The sequence below is a fragment of the Stegastes partitus genome, unplaced genomic scaffold (genome assembly GCF_000690725.1).
Source record: "Stegastes partitus isolate 25-593 unplaced genomic scaffold, Stegastes_partitus-1.0.2 Scaffold631, whole genome shotgun sequence".
Classification (NCBI taxonomy): domain Eukaryota; kingdom Metazoa; phylum Chordata; class Actinopteri; family Pomacentridae; genus Stegastes; species Stegastes partitus.
In genome coordinates this window covers 310424-333796 of record NW_007578362.1, presented here as the reverse complement: position 1 = coordinate 333796, position 23373 = coordinate 310424, and the positions used below count along the sequence as shown (strand labels likewise).

The 23373-nt window shown below is 38.7% G+C and overlaps 2 protein-coding genes across 2 annotated transcripts; both read left to right on the top strand.

The window, feature by feature from the left end:
* The first annotated feature begins 2935 nt into the window (after positions 1-2935).
* Positions 2936-5001, top strand: fabp7b (fatty acid binding protein 7, brain, b). The gene is made up of 4 exons (XM_008289681.1): positions 2936-3077; positions 3255-3427; positions 3941-4042; positions 4727-5001. The coding sequence occupies exons 1-4, from the start codon at positions 3005-3007 to the stop codon at positions 4775-4777; spliced, it is 399 nt and encodes a 132-aa protein (XP_008287903.1). The 5' UTR covers positions 2936-3004; the 3' UTR covers positions 4778-5001.
* Positions 5002-7656: 2655 nt separating this feature from the next.
* Positions 7657-17473, top strand: smpdl3a (sphingomyelin phosphodiesterase acid like 3A). Its single transcript, XM_008289680.1, has 8 exons — positions 7657-7825; positions 9304-9517; positions 11844-11988; positions 12544-12640; positions 13220-13383; positions 13631-13811; positions 14580-14704; positions 15212-17473. The coding sequence occupies exons 1-8, from the start codon at positions 7732-7734 to the stop codon at positions 15515-15517; spliced, it is 1326 nt and encodes a 441-aa protein (XP_008287902.1). The 5' UTR covers positions 7657-7731; the 3' UTR covers positions 15518-17473.
* Positions 17474-23373: the final 5900 nt, after the last annotated feature.

The window sequence follows — 23373 nt, the reverse complement described above, 5'->3', positions numbered from 1 at the left end:
GAGCACCGGACCCCTGCGCACCACCCTGGTTTCCCTCTTCACGGCTCCCTCTCTACACCAGGAAAACCTCCACAGACAAAGGCACGCACGAGCACCGGACCTGCTCGCACCACCCTCGGCACCCCCCACGACCGGCACCCTTTCACCGGACTATGTTTCTGCCTCCTGGTGCCCATCACTCCACCACCTTCCCTAAATAAATCTTGTTTCCTTTAACCCTTCTCCCCGTCTCCCTTTTCGTTTGGGTCCGCCGCACAGTCACCGAGCACGAACCGTCACATGGGGACCATGAATGTGTCCACAAACATTTATAGCATTTATACACAGAGGTTAGGTGTTCAATCAATGACTTAAAAAAACAAAAAAAAAAAACAAAGACTAAATCGCACTTCATTATCACACAATGTCACCTGTGGCTCTGGTGGTAGAGTGGTTGTCCTCTAATGGTGATTTGATCCCCTGCACAGTCAAATTGTCCTTGTGCAAGACACTGAACCTGAAGTTACTACTAATAGCAGGCAGTCACCTTGCATGAAAGCTCTGTCACCACTGATGTGTGAATGGGTGAATGAGAAAACATTGTTAAGCGCTTTGAGTACCACTTAAGTAGAAAGATGCTACATAAGTGCAGACCATTTATTCAGCAAACTCTTATCCACAACTCTTCTAGAATCATGCCACTGTTACAACTGAAACAATGTAGCACAAATGTGTTTGATCTTTTTCCATGAATCCTGCAAAGGTCGGGTTCTTTAAGTTGTTTTTCTTTGCAGTCACATCAGGAACGTGCCTCTGTGGAGATTCCCACAAAACTTGTTTACTGATTAGACTAGATTGTAAAACTGTAATAACTTTGATGATTTGACTGTGTGGAGGAACACAAGTATCAAGACATTTTAATAATCAATAATAAATTGTAGATCAAATAAAAGACAAAGTAATTTATTATCTGATGTGTTAATAAGAAATAAACATTTGCAAAAGAAATATAACATTTAAAAGAGCTGACTTTAACACTTGTCTCACTGCTTTAAGGCGATTTAACCTCTTTAACCTGACATCTATCTATCTATCTATCTATCTATCTAGCAAATGTTAACAAAGAAGCAGCTTGGACTATTTGCAGCTCTCTGCTGTGCTAATTGTAACCACAGAGTGGCGCCAGAGATCCTTCAACATCAGGGGGTCACTCCCATGTTCCCTCCACACCACATGCTTTGTCTTGGCTTTGTTTATCACACTACTTTATAAACTCTGTTTTTAGAGGTGCTTTATGCATTTTTTTCCTATTACTGCATAGCCAAAAGTATGCAGACACTCATGCATGTAGTAATATGTGATAACTGACTCTCTCCCTCCAAAACCATTTAGTTCCATCATGCTAACAGAGTGTTCCCTGTTTTTGGGAGGAGTCCAGAAGACTGTAGATTTAATAATCTGTATGAGTATTTACAGCAGCTTTAGCTCATGATCTGGAAGTTTTAGTGACAGTGAAAACAAAACCAAAATACGATTGTTCTCATTTGAGCACACTGTGTGATAATCTTTCCAAGACAGCAGCAGACTGTGGTGCCGAATCATTATCAGATCAAATCCCGCACTGTATCTTTGCGCTAACTTGTTTTATTGCAACATCACTGCAGCAGTAAAATGTTTGCAGGTATCTGCAGGTATATTAACAAGCCAGATGATGAAGCAGAGAAGACAGAGGGCTCTTTCAGTAGAGAACAAGAAAAAAAGTGAAAGTAAATAGAGATTTAAGAAGAATGTAGAAAAAGGAAAAAGGTAGAGAATTGATTTTATAGGCGTGTCTAAACAGAAACTACCAGAGAAGTCAAGTTAGTAAATGTATATTGTTTCACTCGGATATGACAAAACACATCTAGTATTAGTATCTAAAATTTACAACTAATGAAGTACTTCTCCTATGAAAAGACATCTGACAGAATACATGCATTATCCCACATAAACAATCACAGTGATACACGTAGAGCTGCAAATATTTAGCTTGATTTACTTTAACATCATGTGAGACTAATACTTAATATGAAGATTTAACTTTTTCAAAGAAACGACCAAAATATGTGTCTGTAAATCATATATAAATGAGGATATTGTGGATAATGTCAGCTGCAACTTGTCAAAATAAGACACAGTTTGCCTCTTTTAATCACTAAACTTCACTCGGTGCAAATCTTGTACCAGATATGACACTAACGTACATCTACAGGGTGTGAGAAAGCTGCACACACACACACACACACACACACTGTCTCTCTCTCTCTCACACACATAGACATTTAGTCACAGTAATTAATGTGTGTGTTGAGCATGAAGAAATTGCAGTTGTGGGGGGTTGTTAATGTAGTTAAGGACAAAGGGCTGTCAAACAAACTGATTCTGCTTCACTGGCGCTCCCCTACAGGACACATTCCAGACACAAGAAGGCCTGTCTCCAACACAAGACCAACAGGGGAGGAAATTAACTGAAACATAAATATGGATTAGCTCATAAGACTTCGCTATCTGAGTGAGAAAAGAGCAGTCTGAGTCTGCTCTCCAAAGCCGAGAATTCACAGCATAGTCTTTTTCTGACAAACTTTGAACTCAGAAAGAACTTTGGTGGTACGTTTCCATTTAAAGTTGTGGCTCATTTTGATGAAATGCAAGTAAAAAACTAGATTCGTATTCTTCACTCTCTGTTATTCTTTCCCTGAGCATCACCTCACCAAACCCAACTGACAGCCATGAATGAGAGTAATTGCATCATTATGCATACAAATGGGCTAATTTAACTTTTTTTTTTCTTTCTAAATACATGACCCACTTTAAATACCCAATCACAAGCCAGTGCAAATCTCCTGAGCCAATGGGACGCTTGGTGCCGCCCACTTGTGTGCATAATAATAAGAGGCAGAAAAATAACACAAGAGGGTAAACTTGCTCAAGCTGCAGCTTGCTCACTGTGCTTTGGAGATAACTTTGCCTCTCTAAAACCTTCATCATGGTTGACTCTTTCTGCGCCACCTGGAAACTGGTTGACAGTGAGAATTTTGATGAGTACATGAAAGCACTTGGTGAGTAACAGCCTTCTTTTCATTTTTGTCTTCCTTCATTTGTGCACAAATGTAATAAATGAAGGCAGAAAAACTGCCGTGCATCAGGTTAGACGCTTCATTGCTTCATTGTTTTTGTGCCAACTACAAATGAAATGTTGCGTTAACAGGCTTTGTTCTCCTCTGTTCCTCTCTCAGGCGTGGGCTTTGCCACCAGGCAGGTGGGTAATGTGACCAAGCCGACTGTCATCATCAGCCAGGAGGGAGACAAGGTTGTGATCCGCACCCAGAGCACCTTCAAGAACACAGAGATCTCCTTCAAGCTGGGAGAAGAGTTTGATGAAACCACTGCTGATGACAGGAACTGCAAAGTAAGTGGACAGAAAAAGACAGTAAATATTCTTGTGTTCTGTCTGGATATACTTTAAAAAAAAAAAAAAAAAGATGAAATGCATATGTGAGTAAAAAGTAAAGCAGGACAAAATCCACTTTTTGTATGCACAAGAGTGGTTCACAGCAAATTGAAGCGCTGAATGATTAGTGGCTAATCTGGAGACGCTGGGCAGAGGGGAGGGAGCTTCCAAGAAGATGACAGTTAACTGTACTTTAAACCAAATAATCCTACTTATAAATTGCACAAAATATAATTTACCACAAGATTTAATTTGCACAACAGTTTTTTTTTGACCAAATACGTAATAAAAGAAACTTTTCTTTTTCCTCAAATAGTGAAAAAATGATTATTTTCCTTTGTTTCTATTTGTGGGTCGACAATAAGAGTTGACATCTTGAGATCTCTGGAAATAAACCAACATTTGGCAGAAGTTTAACGCATTAATTTTCCACCTCGTTTGTTAAAAGTGCTCCTCCTCCTTTCTTTTCAGTCCACGGTGACTCTGGACGGAGACAAGTTGATCCACGTCCAGAAGTGGGACGGCAAAGAGACCAAGTTCGTCAGAGAAATCAAGGATGGCAAGATGGTCATGGTAAGACCAATACAACACATCACATTTACCGTGTGTGTGACTCTAATGGAGTACATTTACTAATAAATCAGACATTTTACTGTGGCCAAAATGAAGATAAAGAGATGAGATATATAAGACAGTTACATTTATATATCAAGTTCTTATCACTAGAAGCACAGAATATAAAATGGTCTTTGTTAGAAACTTATTCTACCAGCTTTTCTCTTTCACTACTCTTCTGCATCCAAATCATGGTGAATACAGGGAATATCATGTTAGTGAGCAGTAAAGTTTATTTTCTTCATGCTGGGAGGACAGTTGCATAATTTCTAAGACATTATTCAAGAATGATTTTAGAGTCGAAAACGGGTGCAAGTGGTCTTTTTGAGCTCCTTGCATAAATAAATGACATTAAAAGCAAAAATGGAGCAAACAAATAAGTAGCAAAAAGTGACAAAACACATTTTATATAGTGAAATTGCCAGTCTGAAGCTTCAAATGCAGCCTGTTTTTGTTGTGACAAATGAGCGTTCTAATTGCCTTTCTGCCGAGCAGCGGGCCAGCCAGCTACTGGAGCAGAGCTGCCTCACTAGTTGTTAAATATTCTCCACTCACCACCAGCACTGATGCATTAAACCTGCTCTGTTTGTAACGTCAGAGAAATTTAGGAACCATAGTAACCGTCTTCTCTCCCCCCTGCAGAATCTGACCTTTGAAGACATCCATGCGGTGCGTACCTACGAGAAGGCATGAGTGCTCGGACCGACAGCGTTTCAAACCGGCCAAGAAGTGTTGATTTTATAATTATTGTTGACTGTATGCTTCTCTTTGCACTTCGTCCTCCTCCACATACACAAGGCCTGCAAGCTGCACATGTTTTGTAAGATTTTTTTTTATATGAATACATTTCTGTCATGATGGATGGATCGTCTTTGCAACCCTGTGTGAAACATGAAATAAAAACACACAGAACTAAACTTTGCCTCTTCCTTTCTGTATTTAAATTGTTTTGATATAGTTCCATTAGTCAATATGATGGATGACAGAATTCTGCCAGAAGAACATTTGATCCCTATTTGTTCCAAACCTTGACCTCTGAACTTTCTACAGAGGAGGGAAACTTAAGAAACTTTTATTCCACAATAGAATAACACACAACAATTTCTGATTATGATAAAGGCTGTGCATGTTTGAGTGCATTTCTAACAATCGCAGAAGTTCATTTAGCATAAAATTGCTGTAATATAGTAAAGTAAATGCATCAATATGCCAAATTATCCCCTTAGAGTGGACCGGTTACACCCTTAATGTAATTTTAACCTGGTTTTAAACCCTCACATGACTTCAGTTCTTACTTTCGAGGAACATTTATTCAGGTACTGTTCTCTAAAGGTCAATTCACCCAAGCATATATTTTATCACTTACCTCCAATGGAATCTAGTTAAGCAAATATTGTGCATTTAAGTGCCAAAGATTAGAGATATTCAACAGCAGTCCAGCATTTCAGGGACAGTTTTCCTGGTAGTCTGGATAAGCCAAAGACTCAATGTTCACTGAACTTTAGCCAAAGAAACACCTTCCATGAAAACTGCTGGCAACAAAGTCTGTGAATTATCCAGACTAACAGTGGCCATGAATCAAATACTGTTGTTCTAATAAGGTATCAGATCATATGGTGATAATCTGAAGGGTCTTGCTTGTAGAGACTAATTTACAGGCTCAGTTTTCCAAACATTGATAAGGCCTAGTCCTGGACTAACAGCTTTTTTTCATGGAAATGTTCATTGAATGTTTCTTTAAGTCTACGACTAAGCTTAAACAATGTCTGACTAACAGAGACTTATTACTTGAGTTAACAGCTCCTATTGTATTTTTACAGCAAGTTTTACCTCATTTTTAAGCTGTCCAGTTCACAACTGTTTTCTTAGTTTTCATAGCAACGTTTTTAGGGGCAGCATGAAGCTATTTTCAGTGAAAAAAACGTCTAAAACCTCCCGACTCAGCAGCTCAGACAGATACTGTTAGAGACGAGCCAAAGAGACAGTCAGTAGTATTGATCCTCCAAAAACTTTTAATGGAGGTGGCAGGATGGGGCCACTGATAATCATTGAATGGCACAACAAAACCAAAAGACGGATGGACTTAAGAAATGGCCCTATGCTGTTGTTGTATATAGGCTCGTTGAAAACTAATGAAAAAGATGAGAGTTAAGATATCTCATGCTGATATACTTTGGTTTCCTTTTTACGAGTAATGTTACTATTTATGTATGTATGTATGTATGTATGTATGTATGTATGTATGTATGTATGTATGTATGTATGTATGTATGTATGTATTTAATTATTTAACCTTTATTTTACCAGGTAAGTTAGTTGAGAACTGGTTCTCATTTTCAAGAACGACCTGGTCAAGAGGCGGATTATCAGATGTGCACAGACTAATCCTGGGACAATTAATATTTTGGCTTTTTGGCTGATGCCTGTTCAAACAGAGCAGGAGAAGAGATGCTGCAGGCATCATAAACTTGGGACAAAGAAATACATTTAAAAAAAACATTGAAGGTTTAACTATGATTTCAATATTGAAAATGCTGCGCACATGTATGATGGCAGTTTATCAACGTAAAACAACATATGGTACAATAAAATGTGCTTTTATTGTAACTAGTCTGGCTGTCACCATATTTTGGTAGTTAGGTTACTGGTAAGGTTATGTTCTGTAATGTTATCATAAGTACAATGATGTCACTGCTGCAAATATCCTGCTGTGAAATGGATCAAACTGTTACGGTAAAAATAATAGTTTGGTGTTCACGAAAGTGGCATTCACTGAAACCTGGACATCGACTACTGGATCTGATTAGTGGTACCGTAGCTCCTTCTGTACCTCCTGATTACTGCTCTATCTGTGTTTACGCTGATTTTTGGTTGGCTACAGATCTTCTAGTTTAGTTTCCCATCGTTGTAAAGTCTCATAATCCATGTGTTCAGTTTCTATGGAAATTCTTTTACATGTGGAGCCACAATGCAGAAATGCAGATAGACTCACAAAGCTAAGAAAGCTCATTTTAAAACCACTTTCATGCAGTTGGGCTGATTGGAGCTGGAACAGCTGTAAATAGATTAGTTTCAATGATGTTTCTTTTATTTTGTTGCTTTGAGTTTCGACTTCTGTGTCTCTCTGAAGTATCTGTTTTGATTGTCAATGGGAGAAAATACTGCACTTGTCAACTTAGGAATATTGCAGTTACTGAGATCATTTGACATGCAAGTGATATTGCACAGGGGTAAACTCACTCTAGTTGTATCCTGCAAATAACGATATTTGTTGGGCAGTTAAATCTATAATATTGCTTCCAATTTTACAAGATCCTCACTATGCAAAGTCTTGCAAACTGTAGATTTCAAACAAATAGCGTAACAAAAAAAGTAAAATTTTGTGCCTGAAGTGTATAACAACATGAATAAAGGAAATGATATGCAAATTATCTCTTAAACCTACTGAGTTACATCCCAGTCCAGAGCTTTCAGGTCCAACACTTCTGAGTTTTCCTCCTTCTTAAGCTCCGCCCCCTCAGCTGCGCAACACAGGAGTCACATGACCAGCTGGTCGCTGTACTTCCTGTTTACGTCAGAGAGCAATAAACTTGTGAACGTTATCAGACAATGTGAGACGTTGTTCTGTCAGCTTTAACAGTCTAAACATGGTGCAGCTGTTGTGTTTGCTGCTGCTGCTGTCGTTCAGCGCGGCTCCGGTATCGGCGGCTCCGACTGGAGGCAGCTACCTGCCGGGCACAGGTGAGTATAAATGTCCCTCTAAAGAGGACTCGACCTACTTAGGTTTATTTCTGTTTTGTGCTGCTGTCCATAAAAGTACACAGGCTGAAATGAACACCGTGGAGTAATATGCTTGGTCTGATAGCTGATAGGTTTCACTCTGCAGGATGAACAATGTGAAACGTTTTGAGTGGAGTTTTGTCATTAAGCAATAAAAAAATAATACCTTTTGTGCTGCTTGGCTCATATCAGGGCGGCCGAATTTGCTCTAAGACACTTCAGCTTTATTTGAAGCATTAAAAATGACTGTGGAAGTCATGTTTTGTTTTCTGACTATCAAAAACTTGGAAATTGAAAGATTTTTAAACGGAGTTCAGCTTGAAACGTCTCCTCAAAGAACCTCACTCTTAGATGTACATTTAATGGCTAATGAGAGTTTATTGATTGTATACATTTTTAATTCGAAGATAGTTTTTATAGTCATCATACAATAGGTCACAAATAATAAGAAAACTGAAAGACAAAACAGTGCTGTAAGATTACAAAAGAGAAAAAAACGTATGATTACACCATCAAAGAAAAGAAAGGGTGGAGAAAAATAGCCCTATATCAAAGAACTAAATATAATAAAAAACAAAACAAACAATAAACAGCTATACACACACACACACACACACATATATATATATATATATATATATATATATATATATATATACACACGCACACACACATTAGTCCATCTATCCATCTGCTTATCCGGGTTCGGGTTGCAGATGCAGTAGATGAAACAGGTCTTTCCAGTGGTCCCTCTCATCAGCAATGCTTTCTTAGTTCTTGCTGGGGGATCCCAAGGCGTTCCCAGGCCAGATGAGATGTACAGCGCCCTCCATAATAATTGGCACCCCTGGTTAAGATGTGTTAAAAGCCTTAAAATAAATTCAATTTTTATTGCAGAAGCATACTCTCACACTGAAATTTGTAGAAAAATGTAACCTTCAACTGATCTCAAATGAATTGTTGGCAAAAGGGGGTTGTACAAAGTATTAACATCAAGGGTGCTGATAATTGTGGCACACATGATTTGATATAAACAAAAAACCCAAAAGCAAACCACATATGTCAGAAGAAATAAATACATGACATAAACAAAGCAAACAAAGGTAGATATCAGTACGGACAATGCAGCATCATTTTACAGAATGTGTGGGGTAAGGAGTGTTCAAACATGAGTGCAGCCATGCAAGTGATATTATTTGGAATTTTAAAATTTGTTGCCATTTCTACAAATATAAGAAATTAAGTGAATGAACAATAAAATGATAATGATAATGATCAAATGATAATAAAATGATTTTATGTTGTGACATAATTCATGGAATCCGATACAAAAACTGATCCAATAATTTGGGAAGCAAAGTTTTATTATTTTTATCCCATAACTATATTATAGTGTTTCTATCTGGCTCTGTTTGATCCTTTTCGGTCCATCTATCCAGGCAGGTTCTGGCACATCACCGACCTCCACCTGGACCCCTCCTACAACCTGGCCCCAGACCCCACCAAGGTTTGTTTCTCCTCTAAAGGTCTCCCTGCCACCCATGCCGGTATGTTTGGAGACTTCCTGTGTGACTCTCCCTACAGCCTCATCCAGTCAGCCTTCACTAACATGGCGACGCTCACGCAGCCGCAGGACTTCATCATATGGACCGGGTCAGTACACCGAGGAGAGACAGGTCGCTGTTATGATATGTTCGAGCTTTTTCTCTTATTGTTTTTCTTTGAGGGTTTAACTTTAAAGGCTTTGTCACGCTGCGTTAATGTAAAAATGAGGCTGAACAACTAGAAGTTCATTACATTGACAGTGATCATGTGACTAGCCAGTCAATAGAAAAAACAGCAGTGGTTTTGCTGTGGTTTCATATCCTGTTCCTGTATTGCTGTAGCAGTCGTGGTGTACCTCTCAGTGCGTATAGCCCCAATTAGACACGCACTCCTGCACCTTCATCTAATAGAAACTGAAAGTGTCGCCGTCGTCATGTCTGAATTAGCACCGATGTCACCTGTATAGAAAAGTCCCAACAACAGTCTGACTCGGTTGGACACAGAAACAGTTCTGTATCATTGTCTGTCTTTTTTGTTGGTTTTGTTTCTTGCTCCCTTTTTTTTTTGCTAAATTTAATTTTTTTTTTAGTTGGAATTAGTGACTTTAGTGACAGTGCTCAAATGTTCCACCAAAACAACTTCCTCCTGTTACTAATGTGTCTATTCCCTGGACTTAGCGCGACCCAAGACATGTGTGAGTAGTTGAAAACAAACATGCCAGAGCATTATCCTCCCATTGCAGAGCGATATTTCGGTGCAGTCAGACCATTCTTCATTGGCATTTGCATTGAGTTGCACTGTGGTTAATGAAAACAGCCAAATAATGACAAGAAAGATGAATGCGCCGAATGCAAAAGACAATATTTTGATGCCTCTTCATCAAATTTATTGTACTTTTTTATTAACCATGAGGCCAATAATGCTGCAGGAGTGCAGGGCTGTATTGATGGAGCTTTTTTTGGTTGTGTCAACTCAAACTTGGCTTATTTTCTTTCAGCGTCTTTTTTTCTATAAAGGTTTTGTTTTTTTTTACTTAAGAAAAAAAGGAAACATTTTTACCAACTCATATCTTCACATCTACTTGTTGTTGTTGTTGTTGTTGTTGTTGTCTTTTTGGGTTTTTTTTTTTGCATTCACATTGTCACACTACTTGAAAAATTCCCCCACAGTTGTTACAAATAAGGATATTTAAAGAGGCGAGCTTGTAAGGTTTAAGGTTAAGTTCAGGGATTTTATTGTGTTGTCATGCAGTTTCCTGTAAAACATAAAGTACTGTATCAACAAACACAGGTATCACTTCCTTCTGTACAGCCTGACTTAAGCGGAAGATAAAACCACTGTTCCACTTTATGAGCTCCCCTGTGGGTTCTCTGGTTGAGCATGAATGAACCTTATTCATCAAAAGTCCATAGTGACTGTGTATGCATCCTCTCAGTTATTTGCATTTCTAGTACTAAGCAGACTACATTAGTGGAGATGCAAAGAGCAACGGATTGACTGTGTAGTTAATGGTAGCAAATAAAACTATACAGCCCCATTCAAGGACTAAGGCTCCAGGCCTTGAAAGATGAGTAGGCGTTATCAACTTAAAAGAAGCTTAAAGAGAGGTTCTCTGTGAGTGTTGGAAACTCTTGTTCACTACACTGGGATAATGACACAGAATAAGTAAGCATAGTTGTAAGTGTCAGCTTCAGCAGAAGCACATTCACAGCGCTCCATATTAATCTGCTACTAATCAGCTAAGCCAGGAATTCATCAGCTTATTAAACATACTTAAGAGAACGGCTCCCACTCAAAACTTGAAAAGACTCCCCAGAGCCGAGGATTAAGTTGCTGCGCAAGCAGATTTTTTGCTTTATTCTATTGTTATTGAGCTTTACGCCGTTAGTTTTCCTTTTCACTTAACGGGAAATCCATTGTACAGTGGAATTTACAGTATGTCTGCAATATTGTACCAGCAAGCTGTGCTTGGCTACATAAAGGTCTGATCTGATGAAATCAGGGTGTTTTGTTCTCATCAGTTACTGCAAATTTAAAGCCATGTTTATTCCTCTTTTCGACAGCATGATGTTGAGGTTACTGTAATAGCATGCAGATATTGCAGATGTTTGTTAAATCTCCCATGCCCTTCTCTCTTGTTTTTAAAGCTTAAAGCTTAGTTTGTACCTCAGTGAAACCCTTTTTTTAAAAAAAAAAAAAAACCTTTAAAATCACACAAGCTATTTTTTTTTTTTTTTTACATTTCATTGCAAATTAAATGAAACAACCAACTGGTAAAGGCACTTATCACGCTAGCACTGTCATATTAATGACATTCACTTGGAGTCTGCTGTCATTAAACTAAACATAATGCACAATATTGATACTCTTTAGCTTGTCTCTTGCTTATCCTATCTGGGTTCATAATGCTGGATTTTGTTTCCCTGTCTTACAGTGACAGTCCACCTCATGTCCCTGCAGGCGAGCTGTCTACAGACATAGTGATCCAGGTGATCAGTAATATGACTCAGACCATCAGACAGCACTTCCCAAACCTGACAGTCTATCCTGCAGTGGGAAACCATGACTACTGGCCACAGGTAACGTTATGCCACGGAACAGAAAGGAAAGCAGTATCTAAAGCTTTGGTCACAAAAAAAAAAAACGATGTTGTGTACAGGACAGATGATTACAGCATATTGCAAGGTTTTCTGTATCTCTATATGTTTTGACTTTTAGGATGTTTGGGTGACATGTTGTGCCAGTATTAAGGGATATGCTTGAATTTAACATTTCACATATATCTGGGACTACGTTTTTCTCTAACGGCTCCTTTTAATTGTATGACACAAACACTGTGACAGCGGAGGATACCAACGAACACCAACTTGGTTTTTGAATAAAATCATATCTTGTTTTTACTAAACGTCTCTATCTGAAAACTAATATCAGTCAAAATCCAATTTAAAGTACTAGATGATCAAAATACTGAAATGACTTTATTTTAGAAAGCCGTTATATTCTGGGAATGTATTGTATCATAACTGCTGTTGTATGTGAGACTGTATTTCACATTTGTCATGACATGTTAGAGTGTAATGTGCTGCTGTAGTGTGTATTTAGGCTAAATTGTTGCTTTGCATCATTGTTCTTAGGACCAGATGCCGACCTCCACTAATGCCATCTACAAAGCTGCAGCTCAGCTCTGGAAGCCCTGGTTGCAGCCAGATGCTCTGCTCACACTCTCACAAGGTACACAAGCTTGTGCCTGCCAGACCTACACAAATGTTTTAGATATATTAAATACATGACTCTAGTTTAATTATGATCCAAAAACCTTCTGGTATTTTGAAATTGGCCAGAATGACAGGAGGCTGAGCTGGTAGTTTGAAATGCAGCACTATACATGCACTATGTGAAATAGCCAACGCAACATGTTACCAGCATAACTCACTATGGTGTCTGCTAATGTTGTGGTGTTCATTCACGTATTTAGAGCTTGTAAAACCAGCAGTCCAAAATCCAGAGATATTCACTTGACAATGATAACCTGGAAAAGCAGGAAATCCACACATTTGAGATGCTGTACCTGAAATTTTTGTTTAATTTAATTTCTGTTAATGTGCTAGTTTTTTATTGGTCCTACGATAAATGTCAATTAGCTGTTGTCGTTTAGATTTTCGTTATGCTTGTGTGTTAATGTGAGCAGTGTTTGGTTTATAGCCAATTGATTGTTGGCGTAATATTCTAACAAAATCATAGCATGTGATGGTCATACTTTATGGTTCGCATCATAAAATCTTTATTTTCTGCTTTGTTCTGTTCCTTCAGGTGGTTTCTACTCCCAGCTGGTAAAGCCTGGTTTGCGGCTGATTAGTCTCAACACTATCCTTTACTACGGTCCAAATAAAGTCTCAAGTAACATGACAGACCCTGCTGGACAGTTTGAGTGGCTGGAGAAAACTCTGGAGAAAGCTGCTCAGAGCCGAGAAAAGGTCTAAAATATTCTGTTTTTAAATGCTGAACCCTGATGTTTCGCTTGTGTTTTAATGCTACTTGTATGTTTTTAAGTCAGTATTAATCACCATACCTTGATACATTGGGCATTGTTAAAATCGCAGCTCATTTTTAGCTCATGAATCAAAATGTTGGCTACGTGTACAAACACTATGTGTAAAACTAGTTCAGTTCAAATCCTCACATCTTCACTTTTCCCTGCACCTGAAATACCTCTGTCTCTAGGTGTACATCATAGCCCATGTACCAGTGGGATACCTGCCTTTCGCCAGAAACACCACAGCTGTCAGAGAGAGTCACAATGAGAGACTAGTGGCCATCTTCAGGGAGTACAGTGACGTCATTGCAGGACATTTCTACGGCCACACACACCGAGACAGCATCATGGTGCTGCTGAACCGACAAGGTAAAGAGAAAAACAAGCAATATGTTAAAACGTGGGTAAACATGTTAAGTATTTCTTACTATTGAAGTGCAATTATTGTAACTGACTATAATCTTGTCCAGTTGACCCTGATTTTACCATGTCAAATTGGACACAACACCCACATTGAGATGTAGAGAGATGCGTAACACTGCCATAGAATTATCATTAGTGTATGAGAGCAGATTTGCAGTCACCGCTGAAATTGTTGCAATTCTACATACAGTGAAAAATAAAGAAAAAGCTTTGACATCCATCTCATTAAGCTGTGCTTATATTCTTGAAAGCACTGACTTTCTTTCCATTCACCGCCTTCAGTGGATAGTTGAAGACAGGTACAGGAAATATGGGATGAAGATAGGGTGTATTACATGTAATGCAGGGCCTAATGAAAAGACCTCAGAGTCCATTCTAAGATCATGACCTCCTCAATTTCAGTAAATTATATTTCTCAAAAGAACAATGTGAACTTATCAAACAAGGTGTTGTTTTGTAAGCAGTTGTTGCTGCTGATCATCAGACGAGGAACTAGTTCAAGTACAAACTACTTTTCTTTCTCGTATGGGCATGCAGTGTGAGTACAGTTTGATAAATTGTGAGAAGCTCCCACTCTGCATGAAATGTTAAATAACCGACAGTTCTGCTGACAGACTGAGAAGTTCATTGGAAAGGGATTCCTGGTATGTATTGAGTGCTTTCACTACTTTGTGCAACCCACTTATGTCGTACTTGTGTTTCCTTGTTCTGTAGGTAAACCTGTGAATTCTCTTTTCGTGTCACCGGCTGTTACACCGATCAGAAGTTTTGTGGAGCCCTACTCTAACAATCCAAGTTTCCGCATGTACTTGTACAACGCAAAGGATTATGCTATGATGGTAAGAAGTTCTGTGCTACACAATCAGGTCTTAATTTCACATCACATCACTGTATATGCTGCTGACACATGGAGGGTAAAATTTAGAGGATAGACAAATTATGTGTGACAAATTTGAAGGAGCTGGAGCTTTATAGTCAAGATGCTGTTTTGCTAATGATCCAGTAGGATCCAAGGAAGTCCCTTGGATTTTTATTTTGCAATGAAACCTAACAAAATGAAATGAAAAAAAAGCCAACAACGGTTTGAACAATGCAGAAGAGAGATGAGAAAGGTTCAAGCTGGTAAGCGTCTTGACAAATTTAGGTCAAACTAAAAATGTCCTGCGCTCAAACACCTACTCTAACTTTTATCTCACTGCTCAAAGACAGAAGCAAGAAGTCCTTCTTGATGATTAATCACGGTGTCAATCAGCACACAAAAACTGCTTCTGGCATTCAAAAAGCCTCAAAGACTTTCTTCTTTCTGCTCTCTCTCCCCCTTTTGGTGCTTTTCTCTGTCTCTGAAGGATATCTGGCAGTACTATTTGAATCTGACGGAAGCCAACGAGAAACAAAGATCTGACTGGAAGCTTGAATATATCATGACTGAGGCTTTTGGACTGACTGACCTGCAGCCACAAAGCCTGCTCCAGCTGGGCCTGAGCTTCAGGCTGCCGCAGACCAAAGCCTTTGACAAGTATTTCAGCCACTTCATGGTCAACTACAACAGCAGCATCGTCTGTGAAAACTACTGTAAGGTCAGCCAGGTGTGTGCTGTGCTCTACCTGGACCAGCTGTCTTATTCTAAATGTGTCGCAGAGGCACGATGGTAGCGTGAATGTGCGTCTAATGAAGGATCGTTGAGGGATTTGTCTCAGGGATCATAATTTCTATTTTTAAATTTAGTTCTTTGTTTTTTTTTTTACAATGCTGGAAGTATGAAAACGAAAGTGCTTTTTCTACTCCTAAATAATCAAATAACTCTGTTTTTATTTGTTATTCACAATTTTCATCTAAAATATTCCTCAGTGGAATCAAAAGTTTTCCAAATGCAGCCCAGAATACCTGTTAGAGCCTGACTGTTAATGGAATTTGGAGCTTTTTGGGGAGTAAATAATTATGATATCGAACAATATTATATTGAAAAGGAAAAATGATAGGGTCAGTGTTTGTTTTTTGTTTTTTTGTTTTTACTTCCCAGCAGTGTCTTTCATAAAGTAGTTTCTGCGGCTTTCTGTGAAGACACTGCTTGACTTTGCACCACTGTCTGTCCAGCTTTGATGCCTGCTCTGCTACATGTGCTGCAGACAATTGGATCATTTATGTAATGACACAATTTCTAAATTACCCCAAACACTTTTTTTCCTGCATTATGCTCTGTTGAAAAAAATTAAATGTTTTCATATCAGACAACATAATGCTAATAGAATATCAATGCTTTGTTATAGTTGTTCATAAATATTGAACAAATATAAAGAAATTCAGTTTAAAGAATTTAAATGAAATACAGGTATACTGTAAAAACATACTGTATTACAACCTTTAAAGCATAACAGTCACGACTGATTTGTTGGTTTTGTGAATGATATAATTTGTTACTTGAATCAGAAAAAGGGAACACAACACAATACTTGCACAATACCTGCTGCTTGCACGTCCGTATTGAAAAAATGGTAGAAGACCGACATTTTTCCATGTTGATTTTTCCGTTTGTGATGTTTAGTCTAAGGTATTACTTGATTCCACTGATTTGGAAGCATGTTCAAATGCCGTTAAATCCACAAGTGACAGCTAGTCACAGCAATACAATGTTCTTAGACATACTAATGATACTGAGATGCAGTTGTGTAGTCTTTATCTGAAAACATTAAAAAATATTTTAAGCTGAAGTTTCATCATAGTTATATTTGCTTTAAGATGGATTCATCTCATCAGTGTGCTTCATAAAAAAAGATTAAAGTTTTAAAATCTGCTTTAATAAAGAGATGAAGCTCCTCAGTCCATCATGTAAGTTTTATTTACAGACCAAATATCATCATGCACTAATTATTTACACCTAATCTTTCAACAATAGATTGAGCAGATTAATCATGAATACTGATCAGTATGGGACGACTTCTAGCGCGAAGGGAAATATGTGAGCAAGGTTTTGGTACAAGAGGAATTAAATCAGATTCTTTATATCTCATTGCATCTCTAAAATTATGCATTATTATTAAAAACAGTGCAATGCAAAGCTGTATTGTACTAACCCGATCCCTTCTTTATCCATAATGTTCGGGAGACAGAAAAAAACACAGTCTTAGAAATAGAAACAAAGATTTTGCCAACTTACATTCACATTCCTCTTGTAACTAAACCCCAGTGGTTGACGTGATAGACAGTTTGCTAGTTGGCCAAAATCACATTTACTGGTCTGCCCACGATCTCACAGGAAGAGAAAAGCTTAGATTGATTGATAAATTATTTAGCTGACACATATTTGTCATGAGCTAAACGAAAAATTAATAGAGGAACATGGGGGAAGAAAACCTGTCACGTTGTACGTTCTGTTAATTCTGTTGTTGAAATTCATGTTCAGTAAATACAAGACATCATACATGAAATGTGGACGGCAAAATGTACCATAAATACATTAAAGAATGTGTGAATGATAATATGACAAGCTGCTGCATGAAAGTGAAATATAAAAAGAACATGTATCAACTTGACTGAAAAAGTACTGATTTTAATTGTGCTGCTTATTTTTCTATTGAATAAAGATCTTTACTTAAAATAACATGTTTAAACCACGTCGTCTGTTTCAGCTTATTAGAGCGTTGTCTTTGTGTTATAAAAAAGGTCTGTAAGTGTTGCCACCTTGAAATCCACATTAAAACTTGCCCAGGCTCGTTTGTCTCTGCAGGGAGGCGAAGGAACAGCGACTAACCTCAAACGACCCCCTCACTTCAATTTCACTCCCTCCCACCGTCAGCCCCCCGATCTTATTCTTCTCCTGTTCAAACTTTCCAGAAACTCCTCTCGTTTCTCAGCCACCATCTCAAGCATTTGCCCCTCTCCTCCTCTTCCTCCGCCCTCGCAGCTCTTTTGTCCCTTTGCCTCGCTCCCCAATTGTTGTTTGCACCTCTCTTAAAGCTTTGCTAGCTTTCTTTTTTCTTTTTTTCTTAATGTGATAAAGCTTCAGCTCAAATCACTAAAAGCCTGGCTGTGGCAGAGTAGTGTCCCATCTCTATCAAAAGACAGAGTTGTCGTAAACTTGGAATTTTTTGCTTGAATTGAACTCCTGACCTCAGTACGATCTGTTGAACCCTCAACCTGGTCGCAGGACAAATTTCATAAGGTGTTAACAAGATAGGAATACAGGAAGAACATTACAACAGTGAACACAATAAATATTCAACATGTGCCCAATAACCCCTATTCTCCTTTATAAGGGTCACGAGTCCAAATGGTAGAGAAGGAGTGATGCAACAAGAATGAAATCCAGAGCTAGAGAAAACTTAGCTACATCACTATAGATAAATATATTCTTACACAATCAATTAATTTGCATTTATAGGACAGTAAACTTTTGGAAACTCTCAAAAAAAAAAGTATAGCAAGTGTAACTGTTATTTGAATGTACTTTGTCTGGAGTTTGGAAAATGTTCTTGAGCAGTGAATCTGTACTTTGTAAAACTCTTTCCCCTCGTGTTCCCCCTTTGCTGTTATTATTCCTGACCAAGCCCAGCCTCCCTCCACTCGGTGCCTGGCAGGACGTAACCGTGGAGACGGAGTTGGTGGTGAGCATGGCGATGGGGACGACTCCATTGCCACGGTAACGGGAGTAGAGCTCTCAGTCCTCTGAATTCATCTCTTAGGTCACTGTTACTGGCAATTATTTAACTGCTGACCTGCCAGTTGCATGAAGCAAACAAAGGTTTTGTAAAGTTTGTGCAGGAGCAGATCTGTGACGGGTTCTTTGCTGTCATTCAACATGTGCAAGGTCACAATTCAATTTTCTTTTCTTTTTATTTTTTTAAGTTTTCTAAACTAAATGTGTTCTTTTTACACTGTGTTGACCAAATTACAATATATTGTGTTGGGATATTGTAATACTCCCAGGCCTGTTACAGATTTACACAACATGATTATCATGGCCGACCTGTCCAGGGTGTCCCCTGCCTTCACCCTGAGTCAGCTGGAATAGGCTCCAGCCCCCCACGACCCTAGTGAGGATTAAGCGGTGTATAGATAATGGATGGATGGATTATCATGGCTAAAAGAATTCACACTTACAATATTATTGCTATGACTATGTTGGATTTGAAAAAAAAAGAAAAGCTTTTAACTGGTGCAGGTAGTCTTGCTCTCGTTGGTCATCTCCTCCAGCATGACTGTGTATGGCAGACCACCACACATGGGGTCGTTGCCACCTAGTTACTAGGTCTTCCTCTTTTTTTTTTCTGTTTTATGATAGGTGACAACCAGCATTAAGGTTCAATACCGCCACCTGCTATGACATCAAGGTAGTTACTGACATTGGATGTTTAATTCTTAAAATATAACAGTTATGGGCAATACCAGTGTATGTACAGACTGCAAAAGATGGATGTAGCCACCATGACGCCAACCATTGCTTTGTGGTTTGTGTTTCGAAGTCTTCAGTTTGTCATTTGGTTGTCATCAAATTTCAGTGGTGGTCATCAAAAAAAGTGGTGGATCTGACACTGCCAGAGTGAGACAATAATCACCGTGTAGTTCCCCTAAAACATGGATTATGGATTATTTTTGCTCTAAATGGAACCATAATTTACAAAAGAGAACGCCATGCTGTATTCAAAAAGTTGTGAAACTAGTGATAGAGACCATAAAGTCATCTGTAATTTTTTTACTGAGGTAGTAAATCAAGGAAGAAACACGGTAGCACCCTGAAGGACCAGGAAATTGACAATAAATGTAGTGTGTCACTTTTCATGGTTCTCAAGCAAAGCAGGTTAGGACTGCCCCGTACAGAGGTTGGACTTGTACGCAACAGAGTTTAATTGGCAGGTTACTGTGACGTGAACAGGCTAACCACAGTTCATGTGGAAGTTTACTGAAATGTAAACAGAAACTGCTTGGATCGAATACAAAGTGTGTGTGTTGTCCAAAAGTCGTGTATCTAAAGCAGCTGATAGAATAGGGGAGTTTCTGCTGTCTCCCAATATATGAACCAGTGCTCACCGGCCATGTTGTCTTCAAGGACATACATTGTGCTCAGTAGGAAAAAAAGCAAAACAGGATCATATGTTCAGTGGAGAAATACAGATTCAGAATACATAATAGCTTGAAACATAATTAATTATAACATTTCCCCCTTTTGACATGATTTTATCAACTGCAAGTGATCCTCCACCTCACGATGCAACACAACCAGGCAGGAGATTTTTTGACATCTCCCTTTTGATATAATTATATCAACACAAATAAAAATCTCATAATCGTATAGTGGGTATGTAAGCATGTCTTCATTGCATTGAGCATCCTATATGTATGCTGCTATGTGTAAGCTGCTCTTCATTGCTTTAACATGGAGCAAACGTTCTTCATTGCACATGAAATAATAAACAGAGCAATGTTAATCAAACTAAACTACCATAATGTTAAAAGCAGAAGCTAAACAATTCATATCAGGAGTAGCCATCATGGTAGTGGGAACAGAACCTCTTTCCCCAGAGCGTACAACCTTCTATAACTCTACTGATAACATATCTGCAATGAGCACAATTATACTAATATAAAAAAACTATGAGTCTCACGCCTCTACGTGTATGTAATGTTATATATGGATATGTGGTAACCTTAGCAAAGTCAGTGTATGTACAAGGGTTCAGGAGTACAAACAACAGTCTTCGTCATCAACAACATCCTTGTGAGCTTCAGTCTCATCCTCTCCAGGCTCAGAGTGACAGCAGTGGAACAATTTCACCTGCACAACTAAAAACATTACCATCAGCCTCAGCTGTGCTTTCTTTTTACTCTGCTTTCCATCCACTGTGTTCCTGAGACCGGTAGACATACAGAAATGTAAAGACGCTTTTTACAAGTAACTCAAAGTAAAACAGTATCAGCTGTATTAGCTGTGAAGAACAATTATCACAAACTAATTAGCACCAACTCGAAATACAAAGTTGGGGCCACAAAATGAAAGAGACATCTGCAGCAGGGTGAAAGAGAGGTGATCCAATAGTTGAAAACCTTTAGAAACACTATAATAAGCTGGTTGGCTGCTTGGTAGACTCTCTGTCTTCTTAAATGACTGTCTGACTGGCCGGCTCTCTGCTTGGCTGACTGACCAACATGTTCAGGTTTGCATACATTTCTGCTTTTGTTCCAGTTGGCTGGCTGTCCGTCTGGCTGACTGGTGGAGGCCCACAACCAGTTAATCTGAGGATTACTGTCAGGACAGTATAGCCATCTAACTGCCCTCTCCTGGGGAGCTGGAATCTGTGTGCGAGTGTTTGTAGGGTTCAGATCACCGTTACCCTTCAGGTTTCCAACTCTTTGGACCCTTTCAACATCTTCACGGTTTAAACACTTTGCCTCGTATCTTAGATTCTAATTGCCAGTGATTCCCCATTTCATCTGTTTCATCCCTGCAGTTTTAGAGTTTTTCTTTAGCTTCTAACTGCTGTCTTTTTGGTTTGGTGGTGTTGATTGGTGACAAATTCACTCTAAAGCAACAGCATCTAGTGAGAACGTGCTGATCCCGTCTAATTAAAGTTGATCCTCTTACAGCAAAAAAGATCTAAGTAACATTTCCCAGTTAGCTAATTAGGACTTCTTATGAACCTTTGCTAATTAGTTGGAGGCCCATTACATGTTCTTTTTCTAGATTGGCAACATTAGGAACCCTGTAAAGTCGAAACAGTTGTTTTTACAGCAGCACTTAAATTACTATGAGTCAATCCCACCCCTACACTCTCAGCCTATTCACTGCTTCTTCACAAGCTTCACCATAAAGGAGGCTACGCCAAACTAGTTAGACTGGACTGGATGTGTACAATGAAGTCATTCGCAGGCTTTACTACCCCTAAAGAGAAGTGTGTGTGTCAGATAGTAAAGAAACCATCATTTAAAGTTAAGATCTGTGTTGCCTGAGTTTCCTTATAAGCTTTTTTTCACCAGGTTTAATCTCACATTTGTTTACTTTGTTGATTGTGCTGACTCATGCATCAATAAATCAGCCAAGCATCTATTTTAGCATCAGTCATGTTGATGGATCTTTGCTGGTTACAGGTCAGGGTGGCTAACGTGTCTCACAGTCTACCTTGATTTATGTACTCCACTTCAATGCAAAGAAGCCCTTTAAAGATATGAGTCTGATTTTCTACGTGATGACACACCAATAGGAGGGACGTAGTATTGATTAGTTTGAAAAAGATCCCAGATTTCAGCTCGTAATTAGGACCGGCATAATTGTTAAATGTAATAATTTACATGCTGCTGACACAATGGCTCCATCAATTTTCGACCATATTTTGCAGCATCTGAAAGAAAACTCTTCTTCTGACTTGCATATCACCAAATCTGTTCATCAACACACAGTGCTGTGGGTGTTTTCAGCTTTTACTGTAACTGTAGAAACATTATTCATGTTCTCACCACAGGAACCACCCCTTTAGAACCAGGACAGTACCTAGTGTGGGGTAAGTACCTCTGTGCTGGCCTGAGAAGCTGCAAGGTAGGACTCGACGCTGACTACTTCAACTTTAGGAAGACAAATGCTGATTGGTTAAAGTCAACAAGGTGCCTAAACACTTGAGAACTTAATTTGGAGTTCTTTACAGTCAAGCCATTTGTCCTGGAGGTTTGCTGCGTTAATGCAGACGGCAGCGCATTTGGAGCATCCCTTTACCTCACATGCAAGGTCAGCAGTGGCCTGTGACCACAGGTGACCTCCTCCTTCTGGACTTCAGATAATCCTTTTGACTATAACACCCTTGTCTGGACTTAAAGTAATTAGTGCTATTGGCTGCTGAGTTCACGTTTTATTTAGGTCTGCCTACAGGTATTATGCAACATTATCAGTCCCAGTATCAATTTTTCATTTCATTTCAGATCAACTTAAGTAATTGAGGCAATAACTTGGCATTATTATCATCACTATAAATGTTTTTGTGTTTAAAGCTAAAAAAAGAAACACTGCTTCACATGTGAGCAAAACTTGTTAATCGCTGTGGTGCTGATCTTATTAAGATTATTAAGATCTAGTCAGACAAAGAAAAGTCCTAATCTGTGTTTTTGGAAAAGCAGAAGTATTGAGTCGGAAATATTTTTTAAACTGTGTTTACATCAACAGAAGATTTGTAACTGCTGAACCACCAAACTTGCTTTTCCAACTCCAGATGTCAAAGAATGCAGGAAACAGTACATATTTTATTGGGTGTGTGTTTTTTTTTTTGCCACTGTCCATATAAGTAACCAGTATTACACTTTCTTTAAAGTGCTTTCTACCTTGACTTTGAAGCATGCTACACAATTCAATTTATTATTTTTATTTACAGTGAAAAGTGGACGCTCAGCATCAGGTCTAAATGTTACATTAAACATGCATTTCTTTTTCTGAAACAACCTGACCGGCAATGTTCTGTTCACAACAGCTAAACATAATGCTTCTTTCATAGCTCTGGTCTCCCGTGTGATATTCTCTCACACCCAAGTCTCA